A 20,277-nucleotide genomic window follows, 5' to 3' on the forward strand; every position below is an offset into this window, starting at 1 on the left:
AGAGGCCTCTACAACACCCTGAGCTCTGCCTGTCTCACTGGGTCAGGATGCTGAGAACCCGGAGGCTGACCTGGCTCAGGGGCCTTTCCTATGTTTGTCTCATCTGAGTGCTAATAGCCTCGCTTGAGTGAGCAGCCATCCACTACCTGAGGCTCACTCTTCACAGCGAGTCAGAGAGATCCCACTGTATACACCCATCCTGAACTCACAGGTCCAGATTTAAGTACCTGTCCATAATTTTGGCTCCTTAGGTGCCACTTGACAGAATAAACATCTGAATTCTCCCAGAATCTCCCCTGTACCTTTAACCATCCTGGGGCTGCCTCTTCAGACACCACCTGCACCTCTCCTGGCTCCTCTTCAGACACCACTCACCAAAATGAGCTCCCCAACGTGTGCTGACTCTGGCTGAGCCCTGACAGACCCCCAGTTTACCACCTCACCTCTGCCTAAGCCCAACACACAAGGATGCCCCATGGACCCTGGACCGTGGCTGCACCCCCTGGACACAGCTGAGCAGGCCTCAGCACTTAGGCCAGACTGCACTCTTCCGGTCTTACCTCAGAGCCAGCACAATATCCCTGTATCTATTCTGATGATTCTCTCTCACCTGAGAGCCCCCAGGTCCAGAAACTTCACCTGTCCCTGGTTCCTCAGATGTCACCTCTCAATGCAGCAATATACAAGCAGGTCCTTCCAGGTATGTCTGGCCTGGCCCCAGAGGCCTCCACTGTGCCAACTCCAGGCACTTGGGCCTCACTAGCCAGTCCCAGCTCCATGTTCCTGTGTTCCTCGGCCTTACCTGGGAGACCCAGGTCTCTGTTTAAGCCACACTTCAACTCATCTCTTCGGACTGGGTGGTTACAGGCAGTGAAACCCCAGGCTGGGACCCAGCCCTGCTCTGCCGGGCTCCTTGGCTCACGGGAGCCCCCGCCCGACCCTGACCACCACCTGTTCAGGCTCGAGATCCCAGGGAGGAGGAGGAGGGTGCCCCCTTCCTGTGTCAGGCATGCATGCGTTTGTTAGCAGCTGCACAGTCTCTCTCGACCAGGGCTCCTCATCTGAGCCACGCGATGCAGACAAGGACCTGAGTGACTCTTCTCAATTCTTCCAAGGATGGTACATAACTAGTCCCATTCTGGAAAGAAGTTAACTCATTACACACAAGAGACGCCTTAGGACACGAGGGCTTAATTCTCTCCCAGACTCCAAGGCCTTTACAGCTTTCTAAGGAGGTCACATCTTTGGATGCTGCCACTCAGCAGAGAGCTTGCGGTATAAAGGCTTGGACTCGGCCCCAGGGAGACATCCCTTGATTAGAGGATGCTCTGTTAGGTACACCTGCCAAGGTCATGTGTTAGAGCCACACCCACTGTACCACACCACACCCTGCACTGCATCCCTGCATCCCAAGCCTGCCTGCATTCTGCGGCTAGAGCCTCTCCTACACCACGGCTGCACTCAGGCCAGCCGCAGGGACAACCCTGGCTCGCTGCTTGGCACCCGAGGTAGCTCCAGCAGAGATGAGCCTGTGAGACCGCCCGTGGCTAGACTGGCCCCCAGCTCTGCCCCCTAGCGGTGCTGGCTCTGCAAGCTGCTCAGTGGGGCCCCACCCGGTCCCAGGCCTGGCACCTCCTCTTTGCCACCTCCAGCTGCCCCTGCAGCTCCTTTCCAGGCCTGCCCAGGCACACTCCTGCCTTGCCCTGACCCTTGGCCTTTACAGATTGCAGCTATGGTTCAGAGAAAGGTCATCACTGAGAATAACTCACAACCTCAGCTCACTGAGGGGGATGGAGGTGGCTCCGGTTACGCCACTGTGGGTGCTACTGCAGGCACCCAGGGGAGTGTCACCCTGGCCCTGAAAGCCCCCCCTCAGTGGAAGGGGAGCCATATCCTGACTGAGAGAAGCTGCTCCAGCTCCCTGAGGACCTCCTGGCCTGTCCCAAAGCCAGGGACACAGCAGGTGCTCAATAAACGTTGACCTGACTCCATGGGCCCCTCATCTATGGCTTGACTTAGCAAAGGACATAATTCACCCACCACAGGCAAGTGCCTTTACTTACATCCCAGAACTCGAACATGTTTTGAGGATCAATTCCAAACTCCTTCACTTTGGCCTAAAAAGGGGCAAAGGGAGAGAGAAGGAAGAAGCCAGGATTAGCTGCACGAGAACTGGAACTCTAGGCATGAGGAGTCATGCTGTCCAAGCTTCAGGAGCAACACATCTTCCACAGAGCCCCCAGTGGGGCAGGGCTGCAACCGCCTGTGAGCCCAGGGCAGCACCAGGGGACGCCCACCCCAGTCAGATGTCCAGCCAGCTCACACCCAGCACACCAGTGGCCTGGTACTGGCCAAGCCCTCCTGCTAAAGGGGAGCTGCACACTCACTGGGAGGACCTGGGCCCCACACTGCCCTGCAAGAGCCACCGCCCAGACCCAATCCCCGGGACATCTGGGAAACCGAGCCCCGGGCTGGAACCTGAGCACAGGCAGGGGCCACCTCCCAGGCCGGGGAACAGACAACCTGGATACCTGCCCAGCCCTTCCGATACTGGGATGGTGACTGCACCTCAAGAAGCCTCCAGGGGATGACCAATCTTATTCTATCCTCTACACAGACAGGGTCAGCAGCCCCCTCCCTAGACCCCAAAGGAGACGCCCTACTGACCAGCTCTACATGCAGGAGGCGGACAGCTGTGCTGTGGTTGGCCAGCCCTAAGACGTCCTTCTGTCTCCTCTCACAGGCAGGTCAGCACTGGAGGCATGGGTGGGGGTGGCACGGAAGGAGTGGGAGTCCAGAGAACCTGGGTGGTTCCAGCTCAGACCGCCCGACACAAGGCCCACCACACAGCCAGCATTCAGCCAGGTCTGCCTGCCTTGTGATTCCTGCAGCAAAGCCCCAACTCCCACTGACTTGCCCCCAATCCTAACCTGCACAACCTGGGGCCAGGAGGAGCTGGCACATGGGTAACCATGTTCTAATCCTTACATCACTGACTCACACAATCAATGGGCAAACTCATATCCTTTCATTGGGCTTAACTAACATCCTTATGTGAGAAGTAAGCCTGGCATGCTGCAGTCCATGGGGTCGCTCAGAGTCAGACATGACTGAGTGACTTCACTTTTACTTTTCACTTTCATGCATTGGAGAAGGAAATGGCAACCCACTCCAGTGTTCTTGCCTGGAGAATCCCAGGGACGGGGGAGCCTGGTGGGCTGCCGTCTATGGGGTCACACAGAGTCGGACACAACTGAAGCGATTTAGCAGCAGCAGCAGCAACATCCTTATGTGAAAAGTAAGCCTGGCGTGCTGCAGTCCATGGGGTCGCAAGAGTTGGACATGACTTGGCAACTGAACAATAACCACCCCACCCGTACCGGGCACATCTCGTCTAGGGGGAGGCCAATGGCAGAGGCCAAGGGAGGTCACACGTGTGGAATGTTGTGGTTATCAGTCAGGCCCCGGGAAACAGGTGGGGTTAACGTGATCCCACTGACTACAAGCCCCTCATGGAGCAGCAGAAGTTCGTCTGCCTTGCATAAGAGGCAAGTATGGCTTGCAACTCACATCCCCCATAGGCAACCAATCCTACCCATCAGCTGAGCCAGTGTCAGATCCCTGACACTGTCAGCACCTGTCAGCTGATGTACTTGGAAAGGCCGTCACCCTGACCTGGCCGGGGCCCCAACCCAGAGAGGTGGTACAGGAACCCTCGTGGGCACTTACAGTGTTGGTAGACAGGGCGACGAAGTGCTTCGCAACTGCAGAAGGCTGCAAGAGATGAACCAAGTTAGGCCACACCCACCCTGGGGGTCCCCCAGGGACAGTGGCCCTCCTGCCTCTGGAGAAACCCAGGCCCTGGGTGGGGCCCACTGCCCCCAGTCCTCGGTTCTGAGGCTGCTGGAGGAGGTCCAAATCAAGGCAAAGTGGGCAGAGGAGTCAGAGGCTGGCTGGCCCACCCTACCTCATGGGCACACGAGGCCCAGGGTGCCTCCCCTATAAACTTGGCAGGGCCAGGGGTAGAGAGGCTCCGCAGGGCCAGTAGCCTTAAAGAAAGGGCCCTCAGTGGTTAGAGCAGGGTCTACACCTTGGGCTGGTCTGGGCTGGCAAAGCCAAGTATTTTAACCAGAAAGGCTGCCTCCTGCTGCCAACGTCAGGGGAAACAGGGCTACAGGGCTGGGCAGACCCACTCGGTCCTTCCTGGCCTGCCCACTGCCCATGAGCACTCACGTCCTTGGCCGACAGGAGAAACCACTCCTTCGCCGTCTCTGCATTTGTGATGGTCTCCTGGGTGGTGAAGGTCTACAGGCAGAGAGTACAGCAGTTGGTCCCCAGCTGATACGGCCCTGAGCCAGAGCTCAGCAGCAAAGGCCACGTGGATGCCCAGTTATCACACGGAGCAGTGCGTGCAAGTCAGTGAGTTACTCCCCATCACCTCCACCCACGTGTCCACAAAGCCCTGATCGGTGTGTGTCTGGGGCAGAGGCCTGGAAGGAGCAGTATCATCCTGTGATCCCAGAACTTCACAGAGGAACCGCAGGTCAAAGGTTAGAACATCCACAAGGAGAGCTTCTGTGGCCTGGGGTTCCTTCAGCCCAGACTTGGCTGTATCTCAAAACCCAAATGGAATTATTCTTAATATTTAATGTGTACAGATATGAGTAAACAGGGTATAAATGACAAAAAAGCAAAATGCTTACATTATCTGGGCCTGGCTCTGGGATGAGAAAGGCGTACACGTTAGGGACAAATCTCTGAGAGAGACTGGAACGGTCCTAGGCTGAGCACAGATTCAGCCAAGTGAGTGGGTGTGGCCTCAGGCGGTGGCACCCGTGGACCAGTGTGGGCTTTCATCGGGGGAACTGTGTTGGCCACCAGATAAGGAACAGTCTGAGGGCAGCTGTGCCCACCCGAGCCACAGAGCACAGCTCACTCAGAGCAGGCGGGAGGGTCCAGTGTGCAGGGCGGCAGCAAAGTACCCACTCTCCCCCACCCCTGCTCCCACCCCAACGCACACAGGGCTGGGAGCCAGCCCGGGGCTGAGGCCCGTACCTTGGAGGCAATGATAAAGAGGGAAGACTCAGGGTTCAGGGTGGCCAGCGTTTTGGCAATGTGAGTCCCGTCAATGTTGGAGACAAACCACACCCGGGGACCTTCTGAAGAGTAGGGCTTGAGGGCTTCAGTCACCATAAGGGGTCCCTGTGGGGAGATGTAGCATCAGAAAACAAGATTCCACCAAGTGGTGAGAAGAGCCAGGTCCCATCTCTGGGGAAACCAAGGCCCTGGACAGGACCCCCTCCTCTATCCCATGGCAGCCCTCTCCTTACCAGGTCAGAGCCACCAATGCCGATGTTGATGACGTCTGTGATGGCCTTGCCCGAGTACCCTTTCCATTCACCGCTCCGGACACGCTGGCACAGAGCAGGGAGATGTCATCAGCCCAAACCCCTGAGTATAAACTGCTGTTCAAAAGCACCATTACTTCTGTATCCTTACACCTTAGTTCCAACTTCCAGGCCCTCACAGAGGCCTACTGAGACCATAGTGTCACATTCCTGCCACACTCAGGCAGGGATTAGACCCTCATCATCAACTAGACCCTCGTCCATCACGAGTAAGGGTAGGGGGAGAGGGGTGATATCCCTATCTCATAACCAGCAACATTATCAGAATTTGCAAAACAAGAATGAACTTTCAGCAGAAACTAACATGACAGAGGCCAAGAGATGTGAAACGCCAACTAGTGTGACCAGTCTGTGCCAGGGACAGGAATGACAGACACGCAGCCAACCTCCATGTGCTCCTAGGGAGTCTTGCCTCCTCGTAGCCACACTACTCTAGAGGCGTGGGTGTAGTGTGAGCCCCCCATGCTGTACAGGGCTGTGAACCTGCCAGCATACTGCAAAAGTGATGGAGCGGGACTTCAGAAACCACGTCATGAAAGACCATGCAGCTTCTGCCTCGCTCTCTTAGATCGCTCACTCTGGGGAAACCATGTACGACGTTATAAGGAGACTCAGTTGTGTGAAGAAGCCACTGTGGTGAGGAATGGAGGCCTTCTTCCAATAGCCAGTGCCAACTCACCACCCATGAGTAGGAACCTTGAAGAGAATCCTCAAGAACCCTTCAGATAACTACAGCCCTGGCCAACATCTTGAGTACAACCTCAAGAGAGACCCGCCCCCCCAAACCAAGACCGACCAGTTAAGCTTGAATTTCTGACCCACAGACACTGTGCGTGCGTGTGTGCTAAGTCACTTCAGTCATGTGAGACTCTGCGACCCTAGCGACTGTAGCCCACCAGGCTCCTCTGTCCATGGGATTCTCTAGGCAAGAATACTGGAGTGGGTTGCCATGCCCTCCTCCAGGGGATCTTCCCAACCCAGGGATCCAACCCATGGCTCTTACATCTCCTACCCTGGCAAGTGGGTTCTTTACCACTAGTGCCACCTGGGAAGCTTCCATAGAAACTTCAAGATGGTAAATATTTACTGTTATTTTAAATCAAGTTTTGGTCCAATCTGTTATATAATAAATAACTAGTGCAGATTTTGGCACTAGAAGTAGGGTATTACCATAAAAAAAATTTAGAAATATGGGTAAAAGCTAAAAGAGCTCTCAGGAGAGTTAATAAAAGCCTGGAAGAGACTGTTAACAGAGGCTTAAAAGTCCTCGAAGGGGTTGCTGATGTAGATTTAAAGAAATAGGAGGAAAACATTATTGGGAATTGCAAGGAAGACAATCCTTGTTATATAGTGAAAAAAAATTTAATAACACTGTTGCCTGCATTAATCAGGGGAGGGTGAAGCAGGGCTTCCCTGGTGGTCCAGTAGCTAAGCATCCGCCTGCCAATGCAGGGGACACTGGGTTCAATCCTTGGTCAGGGAGGATTCCACATGCCATCAGGTAACTAAGCCTGTGAGCCACAACTACTAAGCCCAAGCACCCAGAGCCCGTGCTCCGCAACAAGACAGCCTCCCCTCACTGCAACTAGAGTAAAGTCACACGTGGTAATAAAGACCCCGTGCAGCCAAAATAAATAAACAAATTAAGCAAGGAAAGTAAAAGATGTATCTATTAAAATCTGGATGACCTAGCTACAGAGTTTTCAGGCTCTTATAAATTGCCTGGCTTCTTAATGCTTTCAGTAAAATGCAAGCAGAGAGAAATAAACTTAATGAAGAACTTTTAAACAAAAAGAAGCCAGGAACTGTAGGATTTGAAAATTCCCAGCCTCTCCAGGCAGTAATTGATTCTGAAATTAAGAGATGGATGTGGCAAAGAGCACATCCAAGGTACCGTAACAAAAACTTCAAAATGTAAAACAGATTGTGTACCTGTAAAACTTTTTGTTAAGACCTCAGAGAGAACTAAGGTGGTAACAGAGAATATTTTGGCTGAAGATAAGGCTTCCAAAAACTTTAAAAGTACTATCTTTGTGGTCTCAGAAGTAATGGTAGAAATTATCTTGAAGTTTGTGAATGTAGCTTTTGTCTAATAAAGTGACCAACCCCTCTCCCTACCCCAGTAAGCTTCATAGGAGACCAACAAAGTTTTTAAGAGAACTGAATTGTCAGAAATATTACCACCTTGGACTAAAAGGGAAGAGATGGTACAAAAGGAAAAAAATCTTTAAAAATCCACATTTCAGGGAATTCTCTGGCTGTCCAGTGGTTAGGACTTGGTGTTTTCATTGCCAGGGCCTGGGCTCAATCGCTGGTCAGGGAACTAAGATCCCACAAGCTGTGTGGCACAGCTAATAATATTTTTAAAAGCCCACATTTCTTTTAAACTTTTTTTTTAGCCACATTGCACGGCATGCGGGATCTTAGTTCCCCAACCAGGGATTGAACCTGTGCCCCCTGCAGTGGAGTGTGGAGTTTTAACCACTGGACCATCAGGGAAGTCCCCCTCAAAACCCACATTTCTATTGGCAGTAAGCAGACTGAAAAAACTAGGCAGTTACAAACACAAACTACCTTTCATGTAAAAAAGGTAACTAAGAGCAAAGCCAAGAGCCTTGAGGAGTGATGCCTATACCTTGAGTCCTAACCAAGCATCTGGTGAATTTCAGAACTGCTCTGGACCTGGTACTCTGTGACAACCTGGAGGGATGGGGTGGAGAGGGAGGTGGGCGGGGGGTTCAAGAGGGAAGGGACACATGTATGCCTACGGCTGATTCATGTTGATGTACGGCAGAGGCCATCACAAAATTGTAAAGTAATTGTTTTCCAACTAAAATAAATAAAAAAGAACTGCTTTGGATCAAGGATTCCTGTGTGCCTCCCACTTTTCTCCCTTTCTGCAAAGGAATTATCCTATATAGGTATCCTACGCCTATCTCACCACTGTATGTTGTTTATTTAATTCACATATCTTCAGATCAAAAGGAACTGCATTTGAGTTATGTTAAAGAAAATACAGATATATCTGAACCTAATTTAGATTATGAAGTTCTTGACTTCTAACTGATATTGTAATCTGATACGGCATTAAGAGAAAGAGAACGGGGTATTTTGCATGTGGAAGGAACAGGATGAATTACTGGGAGCCAGAAGGCAGACTACAATAACCAACATCCAAGACGGTTCCTGGAGATCCTCATCTCCTGGCACTGCATTCATGATCTTGTGTAGTCCCTTCCCACTTTGATCAGAGCTGACCTGTACAACCAACAGGGTATTACAGAAAAGAGTAAATTCTAATGCTAGCTCAAGGTAATAAAAGGCCTTGAGGCACTCTGCCTTGCTTTCTATTGGCTCAATCACTCTGGGAAAAGTCAGCTACCTTGTCATGTGGTTGTCGTATAGTCGCTAAGTTGTTGTTTAGTCCCACTTTTTTGACCCTATGGACTGCAGCCTGCCAGGCTCCTCTGTCCATGGGATTTCCCAGGCAAGACAACTGGAGTAGGTTTCTTGCCAAGATCACTGGAATAGATTTCAGATGCCATGTTCTCCTCCAGGGGATCTTCCTGACCCAGAAACGAACCCATGTCTTCTGCATTGGCAGATGGATTCTTTACCACTGAGCCAACAGGGAAGCCCGTACCTTACTTCATGCATTTCAACCTTACTTTCATACTTTCTTCCCAAAGCAGCCGCTTTCCATACATCAATGTTGGGATGAAATGGAGCTTAAAGCTCCATGCTGAATCTATAATTATCAAGAAACAACTACACGGTATGTGTAAATAAAATACAGCTACTTTTCAAAAATGCTTTTGGAGACAAGAACACTGATCAAAAGCCCCTAGGAGTATAAAGCTATACTAACAAGCTTACGAAATAACACTGTGGAGTTATTTTTTTTCACTCATAGAACTTTCATGGTTCTTTTTCCTTTTAAACTTTTTATTACAACGAAACAATGTTAGATTTCAGAAGAGAATAGAAATACTTATGGACCTGCTAATATCTATACATTACATCATTTTTTTTTTAAGCTATCTGTAAAAGATACTACTATATTCACCTTTCAGATGTTTCTAGAAAGTATGAAAGCAGCCAGGGTGTAACCATGCAAATATTCAATATAATGAGGACACTCAAATAGCCTGTGGAGAGGTTCACAAGGTGAGGAAGTAAAGCCTCCCAAAAGTCAGCACTAACTGCTGGTGAAACATCTTGGGAGAAGATCTTCCAGCCCCCATCAAGCCTTCAGATGAATGTGACCTTGGGCCAACCTTGACTACAACCTTGTAAGACCAGAGCCAGAACCAGTCAACCGAAATGTTGACTGTTGTTTTCAGCTACTAAATTCTGGAGTAATCTGTTACATACTGATAGGAAACTAATATACATGGCTTCCCCAAAACTAGTAAGACCCGTTAACTTTATTTCTTTTAGATAATAATCAACTGCCATGAGCACTTTTCCATCAATACAGAAAGAAAAATAAATTACTGAGCTTTTCAACCCTCAAACTCATCATCAGTTTTGTTATAATAAAGCATCCAAGAGGGGAAACTTTGTGTATCTTTGCTAGAACCACACATACCCTTTGTTTGACCAGATGGCATCTAACGAAACCCACCAGTTCTGTAACTTCCCTTTTTGACTTCACACTATATCCTGAGCAGAAGAGCAGGTCAATGCAGCTGTAGGTCCCTAATTTCTAATGGTGCCCAGGACTACAGTATATGAACACACACTGATTTTTACTGGTCAGTCCTCTGATAAATAAGGGCAGGCTGTTTTCAGGTTTTTCAGTGACAATCACGGTCACACTGAACATTCTGACCCAATCTTGGTGAACTTTTGAGAGTACAGCCCTGGGGAGTGTTCCTCACCAGGGAAATGCTGCTATTCAGCAGCTTTTTCGTACTATAAATACCCATCAGTCTGAGTCAGGTACTCCAGCAGCCAGCTGTAAGGGAGGGTTCTCCTGGAAACAGCTTCCCAGACAACCAGTGCCACACACTCTCCACCTGGCATGGCTTTGCACACCAAGGTTGACCAAACAGAGCTCCATGCTTCATACAGAGCACATTAGTTCTTGCGCTCACACCTGATGGCTGGAAACACCCTTTGTTGTTGTTGTTCAGTCACTGAATTGTGTCCCACTCTGCGACCCCATGGACTGCAGCACGCCAGGCTCCTCTGTCCTTCACTATCTCCTGGAGTTCGCTCAGATTCGCGTCCATGGAGTTGGTGATGCTATCTAGCCATCTCATCCTCTGCCGCCTCCTTCTCCTTTTGCCTTCACTATGACCCGTCTGACTTGGGTGGCCCTGCACGGCACCGCTCATAGCTTCACTGAGTTACAAAAGCCTCTTGACCACGACAAGGCTGTGATCCACGAAGGGGGGAAATGCCCTCCCCTCTACCCAAAGCCCATCACCAGCACCAACCATTGTGAAGGGACATTCTGGAATTCAGATTCCAATCAGGATCCCAAGCCTTCCTCACTGTGTGAAGTCCTACTTGGCTGCCTTCACCTCTAGGATGGATGCCCAGATTGCCTCCTGCTATTTCAGTCGGAAGATGGCTCTCACCCAAAGCGACCAGACTTTGACCAGCCACACATGGTGGACACTGCTCCCAGGTAAAAGCTGACCAAAGCTTAGATTATCACTCCCAGAGCACGCATCATCCACACACACAGACGTGCACAGGCCCACACAAATTGCCCAGCCCACAGACATCACCTTTGCACTACAGACTTGAAGACATCCACAAACTCTTATAGAACCACCCTGGGGTAGACACTGAGGCAACGGCAATATACGTGGGAAACTCTCCAGCGGGTCTCTGAGGCAACCCCAACACCCACAGAGGAGAAGGAGGCAGAGTTATGTGCATTAATGCTGAAGCAGGGACAAGCTGCATGTGTGTGTACACGTGTGGGTGTGTGTGCTTCAGAGAAGAGATGACAGACAGGCTAGTGCGTGCACAGGCAACTTCTGCAAGATTTAACAGTAAATCAAGACTGCCTCTGGAAATCTGGCAGGGGTGTGGTCAAGAAAATCCTAAGTTTTAAATTTTATCTAGTTCTAGACCAGGAAATAAGGATCCATGACTTAAGAGGTTACAAAAAGCAAGTCTTTTCCAGACTATTCCACCCTCCAGAGGCCTCACTTTTCTTTTCAGATCTCTGTCCTGGCCAGATTGTCACCATGAGCCCACAGGTGTTACAGTTCAGGGAGGAGGCTGCTCCACAGCTGCTAGTGGTGGGTTCCCCGAGAACAGGGTTAGGGGAATCCGTGCCTTAGCAGAGACCCCCGTGGCCAGCAATCACACACACTGCCCCCACTTCAAGTTATTGAGAGCTGAGGTCCTCTCCAAGGAGAGTGGAAGGGCGGCCCATCGGGACCCCTAGATTCCCAAATACAAGCACACACATGCCCAGTGCAAAGTCCAGCCCATACCTGGCAGAAAGACTTCATCTTCTCCAGGACTCTGTTGACCTCGGGCATCACATCCTTACCATCCACCAAAATGGGTGCGTTTGACCGGTTCCGAAGGGCCACGTGCAGCACAGCCCGATCCTGGGGGCAAGAGTCAGTGTGTGAAGGCCCTCGCCTCAGTGCAGCCACACACCCAGCTGCGCCCAATGAACACTCAGGCCCTAAGGTCTGTTGATGTTTGGACTCATACAGAGAACCCGCGTATTCACGGAAGTAGGGACCACCCCAGGATCCGGGGGAGGGGAGAAGCAAGGCAAGTGTCCCTTGCTTTATGTGCTGCAGATAGTCACAAGTGGGGAGAGACCAGAACAGGCCCGCAGGCCCCAATGACCCCAGGATGTTCAGGGCATGAAAAGTCAAGGAAAGCTGAATGGAGTGAGCGAAGGCAGACTGGTGGCAACACAGGCCAGAGACAAGCAATAAGTGGCTACAGAGGACCAGTGCTCATGAAGCCCAGTCTCATTTTCCTAATAAAAAGTTCACAGTGCTTGTTGGCACCTTTTGAAAAGTGTCCCGGCCCCTTGAAAGTGGAGCAAAGCAGGCAACTCAACCATCCCTCACCAAGTGTTCCATCACACCCACCACCGGAAACCAAAACAGATCCTAAGTCTGTGATAGGCGCCAGGCAGCTGGCCTTATCAAGTGAGAAAAACAGTCCCATCGAGCTTCGGGCAGCAGAGGCCTTGAAAGAAACACATCTGAGACTCTGGAGGGACAGGAAGGCATGATCTTAGGACTCCAACCCAGGGAGAGGCTCACTAAGGTGGAGGGCTTCATGCCATACTACCCTCACCCCGCCCAACCTCACCTCTGAGCCATGTTCTGGAGACAATGAAACGACCCCTCCAGGAAGCCCTCCTTGATTGCAGCCTCCCTCAGACAGCCCAGCAGTGAAAGACAGGATGTGTTTGAATCCTGACTCTGCCATTTACAGAATGACATTAGATAAGGGACTTGATCTCTGCGTTTCAGGTTCCTCATGTGTAAAAGGAGACTAATAACACTATGAGGATGACGCTCTGAGAGCTCAGTGATTCGTATGCCTCCAAGGCTTCCACAGTGATTCAGGAAGAGGGTGGCCCAGACCTGGCCCTGCCATACCCTCCTGTTGACTCCTCCCACTGAGGAGATTGATTTTTGACAGGAGTCTGGTTTTCACTAATAAAACTTGCAGCAAGAACAGATTAGAGTTAATTTCTCTGACCACGTCTTGAGAAGCCCTCTCCCTGTAGGCTTGAGAGCTGCCGTCCCCAGGCAGACATAGACAACGGAAGCCATCCACACTCACCAGACCTAGATGGCAGGCTTGGGGAAGACACACCCCAAGGCCCTGCAACTTGCTTGAGGAAACAGACCTTCAAGGTCCCTCGTTAAGCAAAAGCATTGCCTAAGAGGAGGAGTATGACACAAGGCCGAGGCTGCTAACAGTCAGACGCACCCCAAAGGGAACCAAGAGGCTGTGGAGGGTGTGCAGAGACTGCTGTCCACTGGCCAGCTCACCTCAGTGAAGTTGATCTTCTCACCGGTGAACATGCGCTCCCGGGCGGCCTCCACACCCCTGGACTTAGCCTGAGAAGAGAAGACACTGAGACTTAGTCGCACCCACGATGGTCATCAAGAGTCCGAGCCCCCAAGCACAAGGCTTGGTGCAGCTCCCCAGTGGGACTGATGGATGGCTGCAGGCTGGCGCCCTCCCCCACTGCCTGGGAAGGGTCTGCTCAGACATCCGGGCACTGGGTCCCCTGGGATGCCGGTCAGAACCTGAGCCAGGGGCAGGGGCACAGAGGCAGTGACTGAGATCCACTAAGGAATCTGGGGGCGCCAGGAGCCCTGCTCGCCTGCCACATCGTGAGTCAAGCAGAACATTACCAGGTCCACCAGCATCTGCATCACAGCCTCCGTCACCAGGTTCTTGGAGTAGTCCACCAGAATATGCCCATGGTTGGTGTTGAGGTTCAAGCTGCAGAAAGATAGCAGAAGCTGCCGACCACACCCCAGGCTGCTCCCTGACCAGAGATGTTTCCAGAAAAAACATCCTCCCCTTGCCAAATCCAAACAAGCCTCAGGTGGCCAGCACAGTGGTGTCCTCTGTCACCTGCCCGACCACCCAGCTGACCTGCAGCAGGAGCAGCACAGTGCAAGATGCAGACACTGGGTGAGGGGCCCTTCCTCCGCGAAAACTGAGATGGGGGATGGAAAGACAGAGTTGGGAGCGCTGCCACCGCCTTGGCCAGGGAGTGACCATTCTGGCCCAGAGCTCCTGAGACCCAACCTACTCAGGGAAGGGCCCGGAGGACAGGGCTGGCCATCAGGGACCTCAAATCTGGAGCCACAGATCTCCCCTGCCCAGTATCTACACCAATGGGTTGGCTATTCCCAATCCCCAAAATTTCCTCTTTTACCGCTAGTTCACGGGTCTCCGGTTCTAGCCTCCAGGGCAAGAATCACAGCCCCACCTCTCCAGCCTTCCATCGCGGCTCCCCGCAAATCCCGCGGGCCTGTCCCAATCTGACCACACCCCGCGGATGGTCCATTCCAAGCCAGGACCGCATGAAGTGGGGAGCAGCCCTTCCGCGCCTGCTGCGTCAGCGAGGGCCCTTGCTTACAACCGCGAAAGGATGGGCTGCTTCAGACGGCCAGGACTGGTGGTGGGGGAGGGGAGGGAAGAGAGTTGTCCCCCTGGAGGGGAAGCGGCGGGGGGTAGGGGGCACTCCTCCTGACGAAGCTGCCGGGGCCCCGAGACCTCCGGCGAACACCCGGAAACCTGCTTCAAGGAGGCGTCAAGGACGAAGTGCGGCCTGGGCCGGGGCCCGGATCCATGGCAGCCCTCCCCGCCCGGGGGACTGCCGCAACGCCCTCTGGGCCCTGGCCCTGCACCGCACGACCCTGCACCGCACGGCCCCGCGAGCCGCATCCCGGTGCGGCACGTCCGCGCCCCCGTTCCTGTCCCGCGCACGCACCTGAAGTGGTTAAAGCGCTCCCTGTCCCCTTCGAAGAGGCGGCGCAAGTTGAGGTCAGAGCCGTGCTGCTCGTACCATGTCCTCAGTTTCTTGAACTGCGGGTCCTGGGTGAGCGCGGCCATGGCGTGAGAGGCTGGGAACACGGACCCGGGTGAAGGCCGAGAAGAAAGCGTGGAGAGCGGCGCACTGCAGGCGGAGGGCCTCGGAACGCAGCGAGCTTTATGGCGCAGGCGCCCGGCCCCGCCCCGCCCCCGGCCCCGGCCCCGGCCCCGGCCCCGCCCCCGCCCCGGCCCCGCCCCGGCCCGCTCCTCCGTCCGCGCCCCGGGGGCAACCAAGCCCACAGCCAAGGACTGGGGACCTCAGCTCTTCTCTCCTTAATACCTGGCGGCCACTTGGACTGCTGCTACTCTGCCAGCCTCTGCCTGGAATTGAGTGGGGAACAGAGGCCGAGGTCCTGCCTGCTTCATTAGTTCATTCGTTCATTCATTCATTCACTTAACACAACTCCCTCCAACACACCTGCTGTGTTACAGGTAGTGTCCCAGGTGTTCGGGACGCTTAAGTGACAAGTAAAATATATGGCTTATCAGATATGACCCAAAACTCTGGACAAATAAGGGCCATGTGGCAGGGCTGTTCCCTGCAAAGTCCTGTGACCATCTCTTCAATCTCTGACCCCTCTCTCTTTTCCTTCTTTATCTTTAGGAACTCAAATAATTCTGGGCAGAGAGAAAAAGGCCAGAAGTGGCAGTGACAGCATGGTACTGGGAGGTAGGTCAGAGGAAGATCTAAGCCTAGGTGCTACTGAGAAAAGGAAAACTGAAAAGGGTGCTGGGAATAGGAGATGCAATTCTGAATAGAATGGTCAAGGCAAAACTCACTAAGGAGGTGACATTTGAGCAAAAGCCTGAAGAAGGTGAGAAAGCAAGCCACTTGGATATCTGGGGGAGGAGTGTTCAGGCAAAGGGAAGAGCAGCTGCAAAGTTCCTGAGGAAAGCACGCTGATATTTTAGCAACAGCAAGAGGCGAGTGTGGCTGGAGCAGAGTGAATGAGGGGAGAGTGATAGCGGATGAGGTCAGAGACGGAAGGAAAGCAAGAAGTCATTGTGAGAACTTTGAGTTTTATTCCCACAGAGATGGGAAACACTGAAAGGTTTAAACAAAGGGGGTACATCATCTGACATGTTTATCAAAGGATCACACCAACAATTCAGTAGGCATGAAAGTAAGGACAACAGATAGGATGCTACAGCAAGAATGCAGACCAGGAATGAAGGTATCATGGTAGGAGGAGTTGGGCCTGGTGATCTATATATATTGAGTGAAGAATTAAGAGAAAGGAAAAGAACAGTCAATGATAACATCGAGTTTTTTACCCGAATTCCTGGAAAAATGGAGTTGCCATTGCATCTTGGAGAAATGCCCGTTTTAGGGGGAAGATTATTATCTTGTTTTTGACAAGTTTTCAAAACCTATTTAGACATCTAAGTGGAGGTGTTGAGTTGGGTGTTCATGTCTGGAGTATGAGGGGGGATGGTTCAGGCAAGAGGAAAAACTTGGGAGTCATGAAGTCATGAGCCTAGAGGAGAGTGGGTGAGACAGAGTAAACGTAGTCAGAGAGAAGAGGTCCAAGGACTGTGCACTCAAATTGAGCTTCTCCATCCCCCAGTTCCCCTAGTCCTAGGCTTAGATCTTCCTCTGACCTACCTCCCAGCACCATGCTGTCACTGCCATTTCTGGCCTTTCTCTCTCTGCCCAGAATTATTTGAGTTCCTAAAGATAAAGAAGGAAAAGAGAGAGGGGTCAGAGATTGACGAGATGGTCACAGGACTTTGCAGGGAACAGCCCTGCCACATGGCCCTTATTTGTCCAGAGTTTTGGGTCATCTGTCAACTCTGAGGTTTAACTGGGCTTCCCATATCCAGCAGAACCCTGACAGTGCTGAACAGCATCTGTTCCACTAGTTTCTGAGAAACCCTCCAGCCACAGAGTTTCCATCCAAGCAGCTGTCTGCACAGAACAGCACTCTCAACCCTCAATCTTGTGTTTCAGAACAAAACTCCATCCAACAGGAAGGCTAGTCTCGGTAGCTATTACCCATATCATCCACTTGCTCTATGATTCCTTCGATAACTCTCAACAGTAGGAGCCACTGCCTCCCTTTTTCTCAAGCAGGCTCTTTTCAGTGATCACAGTAGACGTCTGTTTATCTGTTGTCTTGATCCAAAGCCACTACCTCTCACCCTTGGGTTTCTTCCTCTGTCTCCTGGACTGAATCAGAGATGAACATATGACCTAAGCCAGTGATGAACAGATGACCTAAGTAGTCAGAAGTGAAAGTCACTCAGTCGTGTCCGGCTGTCTGCAACTCTGGTACACTGTAGCCCGCCAGGCTCCTCTGTCCATGGAATTCTCCAGGCAAGAACACTGGAGTGGGTAGCCATTCCCTTCTCCAGGTGATCTTCTTAACCCAGGGATTGAACCTGGGTCTCCTGCACTGCAGGCAGATTCTTTACCATCTGAGCCACCAGGGAAGCCCAAGAGAACCAAACAGGGACCCAAAGCCAGTAGGAAAAACTCAAGTTTTTTTGTAGTGTTAAGCTGCCTGTCAGAAAGGATAGACCATGGAGAGAACAACCTCCAGAGAGATGGCAGAGTGAACCCTACCACCCAAGTTCCTGGGGCCAGGCCACCTCGGTCTGCAGCTGCAGCACGAACCACTGATTTCATCTCATCTTGTTGTTCTGAGCTAAGCTGTCATTTACAACTCCCAATCTTTCCAAAGATTTTATGGGTGTTCACCTGCCCCCTGCCACACTATCCTCCCCAATGTCCACTTCCATCCACCTGAAACCCACAGGAGCAGCTTAGGTCCTAAAGAGGAAGGAGGCAAGGCCTCCAATAATTACCTTTTTAAAGGTTTCATCTTCTTTTTAACATTCTATAATGTACACCTCCAGCAGTTTGGCCTCTGTGATTCCCAGCAGCTTCAATTATTCCAGATTTCCCAGCTATTCTCAGATCTCTCCATAATATTTTAACATTGTACTTTGAAATTCCAGTTATGTGGATTTTTTATATTAGCAGGAAAGTAGGTTCCTATCTGGAGGGCCATAACTTACAATAGCTAAGGAGAGAAAACGCAAAAAAGTAGTAACACAAAGGAAGATTATTAACTGAAAGTCATTCATCACCCAACTACTAATATGGTTACTTTCCTACTCCCACTAGTTTACTGCATGAAGAGCTCTGTGCTAAATTCTCTGCCACATAACCCTCACAGCACCCCATGAGGGATATCCCATTGTCCTCTCCACTTAACAGACAAGCTAAGAAATCTGCAAATAGCCATTCTGCTACTAAGTGAATCAGTTTAAGGTCACCCCAGTCTTGAACCCTGTTCTTAATCACAACCCTGCCCTGGCCCTGTCCTGGGCCACTTCCTGACTCTTCAGCCTTGGGAAAAGGGTAGAGGGAAAGAGGAGGAGCAGGCAATTCTTTCAGGCCCTCTCCATCACCCCGCCGCGTGCGCCCCCCCCCCCACCGCCGTTCTATTTGAACATCAATTAGGCCTTTAAATCTGACTTGACAGGGTAGAATTTTACAAGTGGAAATGGCCAAGAATGTCATTTCCAAAGGCAAGGACAGAAGCATAGGCAAACGCAGAGAGGTAGGAGAATACAACCACTAGATCAACACTTGGAGAAGAAAATGGCAACCCACTCCAGTGTTCTTGCCTGGAGAATTCCAGGGACGGCGGAGCCTGGTGGGCTGCCGTCTATGGGGTCGCACAGAGTCGGACACGACTGAAGCGACTTAGCAGCAGCAGCAGCAGCAGATCAACACTGCTCCCCTTTGACTGGATCTGAGCATCTGAGTAGGGCAGTAGGGAGATTCTTACCGGGAAAGGTGCAGCGTGTGGGGCGGGGGCGGGGCACCGGGAATCAGACACTGGGGTGTGGAGGTGGCCTCTCTAATTAAACCTTGGGGAGTGGGGTGAGGTCTGCAGTTTGGAAAAATATTAAGGTAATTTTATATTTATATTGATAAAGTGGCTTCCCTCATAACTCAGTCGACAAAGAATCTGCCTGCAATGCAGGAGACCTCGGTTTGATTCCTGGGTCGGGAAGATCCCCTGGAGAAGGAAATGGCAATCCACTCCAGTATTCTTGCCTGCAGAATACCATGGACAGAGGAGCCTGGTGGACTACAGCCCATGGGGTAAGAGTCGGACACAACTTAGTGACTAAACCATATACTGATAAAAGTTAAACCTGTTTTCTACCACCGTCACCACAATCGGCTCCACATGCTGAGCTAAGCCCTGTCTGCAAACCGCACAGTACCATTGTTCAGAAGTGGCTCTCTCAGAGTGTTCTATGCATCCAGACCCGGGGCTGACAACCACCACCCAAAGAAAACCCGGCTCTCAAAGTTCAGTAGACCACTCCAGTGCCAGGCACCTTCAAATGCCCTCGGCAAAATGCTATGAACCGAGAGAGGGGTGGATTGAAGGGTGGACCTAAGTCAGGCCTCAATTCAGGGCCGTTGGACAGGAGTCAGGCAGGGCCTGGAGACCAGGAAACCACCAGGACAAGGGCAAAGGGGGGTTCCGGGACAAGGTAGCAGCAGTTCTGGGGGTCGAGTTTAAAGGAGGTCGGGTGTGGGGCGATACACGCAGATGGATTTTCGCGAGCGGCTCCGAGGAGGTGCACCCACCGAGGATGCTGAGTCACAGTGACCTGGAAAGGGTGAGGAGTTGCGATTCTCCGGAACTCCGCGAATCGCCTGGCAACCGCCACACTTCCCAGAGGGGCGGTGCGCACGCGTCTAAGCACGGGGAAGGCGGGACCAGCGCAGGTTGTGAGCGGGCGCGTCTGCGTGTGGGCTCGCACGTCCGGGGCTGCATGTGTGCGCATGTCCCCGCGTTGAGACAGGCGCCGGCTCCCGACCGGTGAACTTGCAGACGCCTCTGCCCGCACGTCTGGGATGGACATGTGCGCGCAAGTGCGCAGACTCCGGGTCGGGGCAGACTGCGCGTGCGCAGGCTAAGAGAAACCCGGATGGGGGAGTCAGCGGCCCTAGGAGACACGGAGCTCGTGTTGCGTGCTCGCGGTGATCGCCTGCTCAGCTGAGTTCTGTCGCTTCGGGATGTCGCCAGATTTTCCTTGTGAATCCAGTTACGTCTTTAAAAAAAAATTTCTCCTCCGCACATGGTCGTGGGTTTTCACCCTAAGAGAAAACCATGTACTTTGCGTATTCTTATAGCCCGATGTGAAAACCGATTCAAGTCTAGTTCTGTGTTTTGGTTTTGTATTAGAATTTGCCTCTGGCCTTAGCAGCACCTCATTTCGTCTGTATTGTCTGGAGTTGCTTCGCGCTGTTCTGCACCCTGCACTTGTGGCCATG

General features: G+C 51.9%; 1 protein-coding gene and 1 long non-coding RNA gene across 8 annotated transcripts in view; both read right to left on the minus strand.

Moving 5' to 3' along the window:
- Window positions 1-15,062, minus strand: part of GPI (glucose-6-phosphate isomerase) — a 28,141-nt gene extending 13,079 nt beyond the window's left edge. For 2 of the 7 annotated variants that reach the window (XM_081517164.1, XM_081517163.1), the window contains exons 1-9: window positions 14,869-15,062; window positions 13,778-13,868; window positions 13,409-13,477; window positions 11,870-11,989; window positions 5,331-5,414; window positions 5,056-5,202; window positions 4,234-4,305; window positions 3,730-3,774; window positions 2,064-2,117 (exon numbers count right to left, since the gene is read on the minus strand). In XM_081517164.1, the coding sequence (XP_081373290.1) occupies window positions 2,064-2,117; window positions 3,730-3,774; window positions 4,234-4,305; window positions 5,056-5,202; window positions 5,331-5,414; window positions 11,870-11,989; window positions 13,409-13,477; window positions 13,778-13,868; window positions 14,869-14,990 (804 nt within the window). In that variant the 5' untranslated portion in view covers window positions 14,991-15,062. Of the gene's footprint in view, window positions 1-2,063; window positions 2,118-3,729; window positions 3,775-4,233; window positions 4,306-5,055; window positions 5,203-5,330; window positions 5,415-11,869; window positions 11,990-13,408; window positions 13,478-13,777; window positions 13,915-14,785 lie in introns of all 7 variants that reach the window. The other 5 variants (XM_081517162.1, XM_081517166.1, XM_081517167.1 and 2 more) reach the window with 5 other exon arrangements.
- Window positions 15,063-15,249: 187 nt separating this feature from the next.
- Window positions 15,250-19,879, minus strand: LOC145515812 (uncharacterized). Its single transcript, XR_014061021.1, has 5 exons — window positions 19,588-19,879; window positions 17,778-17,995; window positions 16,966-17,139; window positions 16,576-16,641; window positions 15,250-15,290 (listed from the first exon to the last, which is right to left on the minus strand). It is a non-coding gene; the product is annotated as an uncharacterized LOC145515812 (long non-coding RNA).
- Window positions 19,880-20,277: the final 398 nt, after the last annotated feature.

The sequence above is a fragment of the Giraffa tippelskirchi genome, chromosome 7 (assembly GCF_054371585.1).
Source record: "Giraffa tippelskirchi isolate mGirTip1 chromosome 7, T2T-mGirTip1v1.2.pri, whole genome shotgun sequence".
NCBI classification, from domain to species: Eukaryota; Metazoa; Chordata; class Mammalia; order Artiodactyla; family Giraffidae; genus Giraffa; species Giraffa tippelskirchi.